Source organism: Beta vulgaris, chromosome 6 (assembly GCF_026745355.1).
Source record: "Beta vulgaris subsp. vulgaris cultivar EL10 chromosome 6, EL10.2, whole genome shotgun sequence".
Taxonomy (NCBI): domain Eukaryota; kingdom Viridiplantae; phylum Streptophyta; class Magnoliopsida; order Caryophyllales; family Amaranthaceae; genus Beta; species Beta vulgaris.
This window is the reverse complement of record NC_079207.1, coordinates 63174519-63185012: the sequence shown is the minus strand read 5'-3', so window position 1 is coordinate 63185012 and position 10494 is coordinate 63174519. Positions and strand designations below refer to the sequence as shown.

The following is a 10494-nucleotide window of genomic DNA, read 5'->3' as shown; positions in this document are numbered from 1 at the left end:
AGTTTAATGTTATATTCCCCTAAAACTTTATATTAGCACAAATTATTCTCCTGACCAACAAGAACTTAGTACTAATAATATTATATAATGACTTTATTAAATCAATAATAAAAACAACAGTACCTCATTTTCTCCTACTTTTTATATGCATATGTCCCCCACAATTTGGCAGTTTGTTTGGGGGCTTTGCTTGTTTGGTTGTTTCTGTGAATCAGTGGAAAAAAAAAAAACCACACTGATTTTGATCTTATTTGCTTGCTTTTTGTGTGGGTTGTTTTGAGAGAAGATAATACCATAATAGTGATGAAAAATGGAATCAATGAGATCGAATGAAGGCATTGAGCTAAATCCCAAACAACACAATTTCACATGGAATTTTGTGGGGATCAGTTATTAGTAATAATTTTTGGATAGCAAAATACTCAGAGCAAAAATCATAAAATCTTGTTTTTATTTTTACATTTAATTTTTTTGGGGTTTACCCAGATCTCTAGGATCTCAGAATTTCAGGGTATTCTTGTTCCTCACAAAAAATTTATGCTCATCCTCTTTGTTGTGTTTTGGTGGGTTCTGATTTTGAACCACTTTCTGACCTTAAACAGTGCAAATTTTGCAAGCATTGCTTGAAATAGTTAGTTTTAAGCATCTGGGTATTTTTCATTGAGCAGTAAAAAAGCTAAAAATCCTAGCTTTTTGAGTATTTTTCCCTCTGAAAAGAGTGGAGAGTGAGAAAGTAAGTTAGAAAGTGAAGTTACAGGAGCTTGAAACAGAGAAGGGGAAAGAGTTCTTTTCATGGTAATGATGGTTTAGTTTCTGGGATTCTCATTTTGAGGCCACCTTTTTTGAGGGTAAATAAAAAGTAGCTCTGGATAAGCCCACTAGGGCAGGAAATCCAATTTTTCAGGAAAGTGAAATTCAATTTGTCAGAAATGAAATCTTTTTTGTTTCCAGTTGTTTATATTGCTAAGTGGGTTCTGCACATTTGAAGCTAATTCATCTGAATGTAAGAGCATTTGTAAGAAAGAAAAATGGGTTCTTTCCTTACCACAGTAGGATTGCTTTTGTTCATTTTGGTGGGTGCTGCTTCTGCAACTCTCTCACCTACTGGTGTTAACTATGAAGGTTAGTGACTACTTGAAATGTTAGCTAGTCGAGTCGAGCTACCCAAAACCCGAAATCGACTCGCATCATTCATTGCAATTATAATTTCTGTGTTGGAATTGCTATTCCTTGCCATAATCCTTTTTTTTGGTTTTTTTTTTGGGGTGTGTGTGTGTGTGTTGTAGAATTATGTTGCATCTCCTATCAGATTCTGCTCATTAATGTATATGTATAGTGTATAATTTTTGGGGGTTGAGAAATAAATTCTCTTCTTGTTCTCTACCTAATTTTTTGTATGGGCCACAAGAACAATAAATCTACCTTTCTGTTGGATATTTGGGACTTCATTTAATACTTGAATCTTTGTATTTCTGTGCAGTATTAGTTCCCTGTTAAATTGTAGTGATTATAGTAGTTTAACTATTGACATTTGTATTTTTCTGTTTCTGCAAAATTCTCTGCAGTTGTAGCTTTAATGGCCATAAAAAATGAACTGAAGGATCCTTATGATGCTCTTGAGAATTGGGACATCAACTCTGTAGATCCTTGCAGTTGGAGGATGATTACTTGCTCTTCAGATGGCTATGTTTCTGCCCTGTATGTATATTATCATCATTGTATACCTTTTTCTTTCTTTCTATTTTAGTGTAGAATTCTGACTGCAGTAATTTATGACATGTTTGTAGGGGACTCCCTAGTCAGAGTGTATCTGGGATGTTATCTCCTGCAATCCAGAACCTCACTAAGTTGGAATCAGTGTAAGTTTTCTGTATGTTTTTATGGATGTTCTTGAAATTCTGTTTTCCAAAACATTGCATTGTTCATGTAATTTGGTGAATATGTTTCTTTGTCATTGTTGCCTTGTGTAGGTTGCTGCAAAACAATGCAATATCTGGTCATATTCCTGCTGAGATTGGAAAGTTAGAAATGCTTCAAACTTTAGATCTTTCAAATAATGGGTTCACTGGAGAGATTCCTAGTTCTATAGGAAATTTGAAGAATCTTAATTATCTGTAAGTTTCTTTGTCTTTTACTGTATTACTGCATGAATAGTTAGCATTAAGCGCGAAACAGCTATGTTTCATCTGGTTTTGAGCTATATAAGATATATGAAAGGATTTGGGTTTACTTCATATTTAGCTCAGCTGCAAGCTTCCTTTTTCTTGAAGTTAGATGTTCTTAAATCGTTTTGAATGTTACATTTGATGTTAATTAATGTTATATAACTTCTCTGTACAATTCAGGCGACTTAATAACAACAGCCTTACTGGACCTTGCCCTGATTCTCTTTCGAAGATTGAAGGTCTAACTCTTGTGTAAGTTCACCTGGGAACTTCATAATATCTTAATCTGCTGAGGACGTTGAGGAGATAGCATGAGCATTGCCTGTTTGTTTATCAAGAATCACCATTTATATGTGTGTATGAATTGTGTTGCAGAGACCTTTCATTCAACAACTTAAGTGGCTCCTTGCCGAAGATATCCACCAGAACCTTCAAGTAAGTCCTTTTGCTGGGCTGCATCGCATTATGACTTTTCGCAAATTTTATTGGAAGTTTCACCAGCTATTTCTTTCTTCAGGATAATCGGCAACCCTTTAATTTGCGGAACAAGTTCCAGCACCAATTGTTCGGTGGTATCTCCTGAGCCACTTTCCTTTCCACCAGATGCTCTTAGAGGTAACTATTGAAACAATTTATGCCCTTCTTTTTATTGTCAAAAGGTGCTTTTGATTATTGAGGCCTTTGGGTAGGGTGCTTCTGTTTATTGTCAAATCATGGATTCTTTTTGGTTATGCAGATCAATCAAACACTGGAGGAAAAAGTCACCATGCTGCTGTAGCAATTGGTGCAAGCTTTGGTGCTGCTCTTTTAACCATATGTGTCATTGGGTTGGGCATTTGGTGGTGTTATGGCCGCAAGCGACAAATTTTCTTTGATGTGAACGGTTTGTCACTTGTCAGCTCTTTTAATTTTTCTCCTTGGATTACAAGTGACTTTTTATCTTTGTTTCGTGCTAAAAAGTCAAATTTTAGGTATTGCATTATTGTATACTTCTGTACTGTTCTTGAATGGAAGTTTGTAATGGCTCCCAAGAACAGAGATCCTTTTGTGGATATTTTGAATATTAAGTTGAAAAATGAAGCACACATCATCCTTGGACATCTATAATTTGATTTGCAAAATTGAGCATCTTATTTACTGCTAGAATTTTCAGACTACTTGACCCTTTGACATCAAGCTCTTATGGGAATACCTTTTCAGGACTTGGACATAGATAGTTATACAATGCAATTCATGAAGGGCTATTTTGGATTATGAAGACACAGGACTTGAACTACTATTTCCGTAAAGACAGTTCTCATGAATCACAAAGTTGTACATTGAGTTCAATCTCAAATTTTGATCACTAAACAAATGGAGAATTTAGTTTCCATGTTCCTTCTATTTCAAGATTTTGCTATCTCATCATGCATAGAAAATCATGTCTTCGTAGGGTTTTCTTTACTTTAATGTGCAATCTTATTTGATTTCTTTTGTAATTGCTGTGTATTGTTGCTTAGAAAGTTAGACCCTACTTTTGGCTAATAATGTCTGTGTTGGCACTTGACAGAACCATATGACCCAGAGATATGTCTTGGCCATTTGAAGAGGTATAGTTTCAAAGAGTTGCGTTCTGCGACTGGCCATTTTAGCTCAAAGAATATACTCGGAAGAGGTGGATTTGGCATAGTATACAAGGGATGCTTCAATGATGGAACACTGGTTGCAGTGAAAAGGTTGAAGGATTATAACGTAACTGCAGGAGAAATTCAGTTTCAGACTGAAGTTGAGACTATCAGTCTAGCTGTGCATCGGAATCTTCTCCGGCTTTGTGGTTTCTGTTCAACTGAGAATGAAAGGCTTCTTGTCTATCCATACATGCCAAATGGTAGTGTGGCATCTCGCCTAAAAGGTTAGTTTACCAGGCTTTCATGCCTAGTATATGTATATCTGAATTTTGCCACTTAATTTTGCCATTTCGATGCAAAATTTAATCACTAATTTTCAAATTTTCATTCAAAATGTTAGCAACAAAATACTAAGCATTAGAAAAGGAAAAATTTCCCTTGTGCCATTTCACAGACACTATCCGTAATTCCAATTTTTCATTGAATGTTTAAGGTTTACGCTTCATTCTTGCAATATGAATATCACCTGAACCTGTTGAAATATACATGAACTTAATTTTATCATAATTAATCATAGTTGTGAACTGAACATGGGTAGCCCTTATCCCAACTCATTTTCGAAAATATCACCTGAACCTGTTGAAATATACGTGAACTTAATTTTATCACAATTAATCATAGTTGTGAACTGAACATGGGTAGCCCTTGTCCCAACTCATTTTCGAAGGTTAAGAGCAAATGTCTTATTTATTAGTAACAATATACTACATAACTAATACAAAAGTGTCCCTCATTGCAGATCACATGCATGGTAGACCTGTCTTAGACTGGTCAAGGCGTAGGAGCATTGCTTTAGGGACAGCAAGGGGCCTGTTGTATCTGCATGAGCAGTGTGACCCTAAAATTATTCATCGTGATGTCAAGGCAGCCAATATTCTGCTTGATGAAGACTTTGAGGCAGTCGTTGGCGACTTTGGGCTAGCAAAGTTGTTGGATCACCGGGAATCGCATGTTACAACAGCAGTTCGTGGCACTATTGGACATATTGCTCCAGAGTATCTTTGCACTGGCCAGTCATCCGAGAAAACTGATGTCTTTGGGTATGGAATATTACTCCTTGAGCTGATCACCGGGCAAAAAGCCATAGATTTTGGCAGAGCATCTAATCAGAAAGGCGTCATGCTTGATTGGGTACTCCATTAAATTATCCATGTTCTAAGCTCCTTTTTTGTTTTTTTAAGTGAGATTATGAGGTCGCCTTTAAAGCATATTTGGTTTAATTGCTATATTGTCTGCTGGAAATGTCGCAGGTAAAGAAGTTGCATACTGAGGGTAAGCTTAATCAGTTAGTAGATAAAGATTTGAAGAACAATTATGACAGGGTGGAATTAGGAGAAATGGTACAGGTAGCTCTTTTGTGTACACAGTTTAATCCTTTACATCGTCCAAAAATGTCAGACGTCCTAAGGATGTTAGAAGATGATGGGTTGGCCGAGAAATGGGATGCTTCACAGAGAAGTGAAACTCCTAGGTCGAGATCTAGTGAGCCACAACGATACTCAGATTACATAGAGGAATCTTCACTTGTGGTTGAAGCTATGGAACTCTCTGGCCCAAGATGACAGCGATTTAGTATTGTTCTATGATTTTGGCGCACGCGATATCAGCACCCCTTTAGATTACGTAGTTAACCTGCTCTCCCGTCTCCCATCTTCTTTCACTAAAGGTGAGAAGTTCTTGGGTGAGGAAGAAAAAGGAATATGATTGATGTCAATAGAATGTGATTCAATCTGTATAAAGGCATGTACAAGGTTTAGAATTAGGTGGGTAAGGTTGTTGTTATCTTTTTGGCCTATGGAAAGAAATTTTGAGGTTATGTGGTGACAAGTTGTTGGGAAATGTAATTATATATGATGTCTTTCATGCTAAAGCTTGATGCATTGGTTTGAAGCTAATTAATTATCAATAAAAACACAACAAACTGTATCTTAATTCTTAAAGTAAGAGTTGATATTCAACAATCAACAAGTAGGACTGCATATTTCGATTGTCAGATTGTATATTTAAGAAATTTACAGGAAATTGATTATATTACAACTATGTAGGTAACTTCTGCGACTTTATATTAGTAGCATTCTAGTTACGAAAATGACATTTAATTTACAAAATTAAGATGAACTGTGAATTCTCATATTTGAGTTGCGTGGTTTAGTATAATTTTTTTTTGCTTTTAATCTGCAACCTTGCATTCCCTTCTCCTCTTTTTGGGACTCAGCATTGACTTCTTTTAGATGGTGAATGTTAATTAGTTGTACTAGTTACACATTTATGAGATTGTAACATATAGAATTCAAATATGTGGATGTCAACTAGTTTAGTTGGTTAAAGTCTTGAGAGGTGGTGTCCAAAACCTGAGATCGAATCCCGTCTATATTATTCACCCTTGAAAACTCAATGCAAAACAGAAAAGATTGCAAATAGTTAAAGATTGCGATAAAAGAAAAACATTGCAACACAGAGGAATTACGGAAAAGATTGCAAGTAGAGTCACATATAGCATTCAAATATGTGGATGTCAACTAGTTTAGTTGGTTAAAGTCTTGAGAGATGGTGTCCTAGACCTGGGATCGAATCCTGTCTACATCATTCGCCCTTGTAGCTCTTTTTACACTAAAAAAACGAAAATTCAAATATGTGATCTATGTGATGAAGAGAGATATTGAAAATACTTGCTACGCCAATGGTACACGTGGTGTTGCACAATACAACATACTTTTTGACGTGGTAAAACTGAGTGTCTCATCCTCATGGTTTGATTCATTGGTGGTCTTCACCCAAAACACTAGTCAACAAAGCTACGTATTACGCATTACGATTTACGCATGCACTGCAAAACAGCACAACTCGCGGTCTTTTTCGCCACGCCATTTTGTACTCTATGCCTCTCCTAAATTCCTAACTTGGTTGAGTATAGTATTGGTGAGTGGTGACAACTCACAAAAGCTTAAACTTAGAAGTGGCAACTAATGAACTAACTCGTTTCAATTGTTTAAAGTCCTACAAGGCTACAATACAATATTAAGTGAGGAAAACATAACCTAGGCCCATCTTTGTTCTTTACTAGTAACTACTAACTAGTGCTACTCAAGACTCATAAAGACTGCCACACACACCAGTTATGGGCCTCACCTCATGGCACAAGCATCACTGCATTTGGCGCCTCCCAAGAAACTTCAATTTCAAATGTACCAAAAACACCCTTTTCATGTGGAACCCAATATCGGAATTATGACCAGTTTTTTTGGACTTATTTTCAGTTCAGTTAATTTCAATTCAGTTCAATTCATTTTCTCTTTACAATTCAGTTTCTCTCGGTTCAATTTAGTTCAATTCAATTTATCTCTATAATTCAGTTTTTCTCAGTTTAGTTCATTTAAGTTAATTTCAGTTCAATTTCTTTTAGTCCAAAAGAACGGGGCCGAACTCGAATACTTTTTGCACTAACATAAGGGGTATTATAGTCAAATTACACACCTTAATTCCATTTTCATAGTTTTCCTTCCCTCCTCTTTTTGCAACTGTAAAAGAAGCTAAACCAAAAGAAGAGAAACTAACTCTCTTTCTCCCTCTCTTAATTCTTAAATGGTGTGCATTTTTCAATTTAAATATTGAATTTGTGATGCATTTTGTTTTGTTGGTTAAATGGTGTGCATGCAAAGTGATGAGCAGTTATGGCGTCAATTAAAACAGGATTACTGGATAATTTGCACCACAAATTACACCCAAAACGAAAATTAATCATTTCTGGGTTTGGTTTAGGTATTGCTGCTGCTTCTTTCATTCTTCTCTCTCTTATAATATGGGTTACCAACAAAACTACAACACCAACTTCTTCTTCTTCTTCTTTCTTCTTTGATTCTTCAATTGTTTCTTGGTCCTTTTCTCTTCCAAAAACATCATTATCTTCTTATTCTGCTGAAAATGCTACTATTTTAGGCAATTCTTCACTAAACAATGTGAATTATAGAAAAACCCAGTTTGAAAATCTTGATTTGAAGCTGAAAAATGTGAGTTTTCATGGTCTAGAATCAAGGGTTTTTAATGAAAAACTCAAAGTTACTAAGGGAAGAAATGATGAGGGTTTGAGAAATTTGAGTACATTTGATGGTAGAATTGCAAGAGAAATTTATGGTGATGCTGGAAATTTGTTAGAGGATTGTAATATTTTTGATGGAAAATGGGTTAGAGATGATGATTTGCCACATTACCCACCTGGTTCTTGCCCTTATATTGATAGAGATTTCAATTGTCATATTAATGGAAGACCTGATAAAGGTTTTTACACATGGAAATGGCAGCCAATTGGGTGCAATATTCGTAGGTAACATTTAAATAATGCTTCTTACTTGCTTCATTTCATTATTTTGTGGTTTTTATTTTGTCGGATTTTTGAATTTCAGGTATAATCTCATGTAGTATCCATGTTTATTGTAATTTATTTGCTGATGGGGTGGTTACTTATTATTGAGTTTATTAACTTAAGTTATGTTGTGTTGTTTCTTTTGCTTAAGCTGCTATTTGACTGTTATTTGGAATGCTAGTAGTAGTAGTAGCTGTTTTTCAGGGGATACTGAAGTGAGTAGTTTGAAGTTCTGAAGGTTATGTGGCATAGACTTGTTATTCTAGTTTCGTGAAACCTGTTAGATTTGCCAAATTTGGTTTGTATGGTGGTTCAAATGTTAAAAAACTTGCTAATTCATTGGTTGCCTGATGCAAATGTTAGACTGAATGCCACGGATTTCTTGGAGCGTATGAGGGGAAGGAAGCTAGTGTTTGTAGGGGATTCCTTGAATCGGAACATGTGGGAGTCTCTTGTTTGCATGCTTTGGCATAGTATCAAAGACAAGAAGAGGGTGTATGAGGTATCGGGGAAGAAGGAATTCAAAAAGGAGGGCTATTACGCCTTCAGATTCGAGGCAAGATCGTTGGCCTTTTTCTTACTGAGAGAAACTTAACCTTCTACTTTGACGTTCTGTATTCATCTAAGTTGCCATTGGTTTGAATGCAGGATTACAACTGCACTATTGACTATGTTAGAGCTCCCTTTTTGGTCAGGGAATCCACATATCAGAAGAAAAATGGGTCACTAGCGACATTAAGACTCGACTTAATGGACCAAACAACCCAAATGTATCATGATGCTCATATTCTAGTCTTTAACACTGGCCACTGGTGGACCCATGAGAAAACTTCTAGAGGGTGAGCTTAAAATTCCACTTGGTAGTTTAATGCACAATTATGAAATTGTATAAATGACTCAATCTGAAAATTTTCTGCATTCTCCACAGGGAGGAATATTATCAAGAAGGCGATCATGTTCACCCTCGACTTAAAGCTCTTAAGGCTTACAGGAAGGCCCTTGCCACTTGGGGTAGATGGGTTGACAGGCATATTGATTACAAGAAAACTCTAGTTTTCTTCAGAGGATATTCTGGCACTCATTTCAGGTACAGATTGACAGGCTTGTGTTTGACTCTGATGCTAAACTCATTCTTTGGGATGTGGATCATCTGATATTTTAGTTCTCAGGCTTCAGATATATATGCAGTACAGTTTGCTTGCTTGCATGTCTTCAATGTTTAGGCAAGGGTAGAGATTGTAAATCTTGATATTTGATAAACAAGAGATAGTAATTAGGTCTTATTGATCTCAAATCCTAAACTCGCAAATATTTGGCCAGCGTCTCCGAAGTAAGGACCCTGGAATTGTATGCTCTCTGTTGTCTCTTGTCTGTAGCCTTTGATGCAGAATCGGTTAATGAAGTATCATTTGGTGTAGCTACAAATTTTCGACTTAAAAGTATGGGATGTGCAAAGTTCTGTGTTAGGGTCCGATTGATGCATAAGTAGTCAACTTTATCTCTTTTCTTTTGCATTATCATGGAAAGCCTTTTAGTAGGAAATCAGAATTGATGTTAATCAGCTTCTGATGCAGAGGAGGCCAGTGGAATTCGGGAGGACAATGTCATAAAGAAACCGAACCTATCTTCAACGAGACTTACTTAGCGAAATACCCTTCAAAGATGAGAGCTCTTGAGCAAGTTTTGGGGAAAATGAAGACCCCGGTTATGTACTTAAATATAAGCAGGCTGACAAATTACAGAAAAGATGCTCATCCGTCGATATACAGAAAGTCTTACGAGACTGAGAAAGAGCTAATTGAGGCCGAACAATCCCAAGATTGCAGCCATTGGTGCTTGCCTGGTGTGCCTGACATATGGAATGAGCTACTTTACGCTTCTGTTCTGAAGATTGGATGGGGGTCTCCAACTCAAGGAATGTGACTTTAAGCATGGAATATGTAAAGCAACAAATTGATAGATATCTCTTGCAGCACTGGTTCGTGATAGCTAAACGGGTTTTAAGCTTTCTATTAAGGTGTGCCATTGTAAATATTTGAGTATAAGTATTAAGTAGGAACAATCATGCGCCTTTTGATTCTTTCAACTGGCAAAAAGATGATGCTACACATCTGTTGTTCCTAGCCATACAAGCAAGGGACAAAAAGGATTAAAGTACCATATAGATCTATAAAAAATTTAATTGTTCCACTTTGACTTGTGTTAATAAGCCATTATTATACTTTCAGTGACAGCCATGGATCAACTCAAAAACCCACTATCTCTCTGTCTCACTTGCAGATCCCTCACCTTTGTTACATTA

General features: G+C 36.3%; 2 protein-coding genes across 2 annotated transcripts; both read left to right on the top strand.

Annotated features, from left to right (window-relative positions):
• Positions 1-5687, top strand: LOC104897357 (protein NSP-INTERACTING KINASE 3). The gene is made up of 11 exons (XM_010684216.4): positions 1-1122; positions 1566-1698; positions 1788-1859; positions 1971-2114; positions 2346-2417; positions 2541-2600; positions 2683-2780; positions 2902-3048; positions 3715-4056; positions 4572-4963; positions 5083-5687. The coding sequence occupies exons 1-11, from the start codon at positions 1029-1031 to the stop codon at positions 5392-5394; spliced, it is 1866 nt and encodes a 621-aa protein (XP_010682518.2). The 5' UTR covers positions 1-1028; the 3' UTR covers positions 5395-5687.
• A 1625-nt stretch (positions 5688-7312) lies between these two features.
• On the top strand, positions 7313-10382 carry LOC104897356 (protein trichome birefringence-like 2). Its single transcript, XM_010684215.3, has 5 exons — positions 7313-8153; positions 8556-8748; positions 8841-9031; positions 9121-9279; positions 9767-10382. The coding sequence occupies exons 1-5, from the start codon at positions 7504-7506 to the stop codon at positions 10113-10115; spliced, it is 1542 nt and encodes a 513-aa protein (XP_010682517.2). The 5' UTR covers positions 7313-7503; the 3' UTR covers positions 10116-10382.
• The last annotated feature ends 112 nt before the right edge of the window (positions 10383-10494 follow it).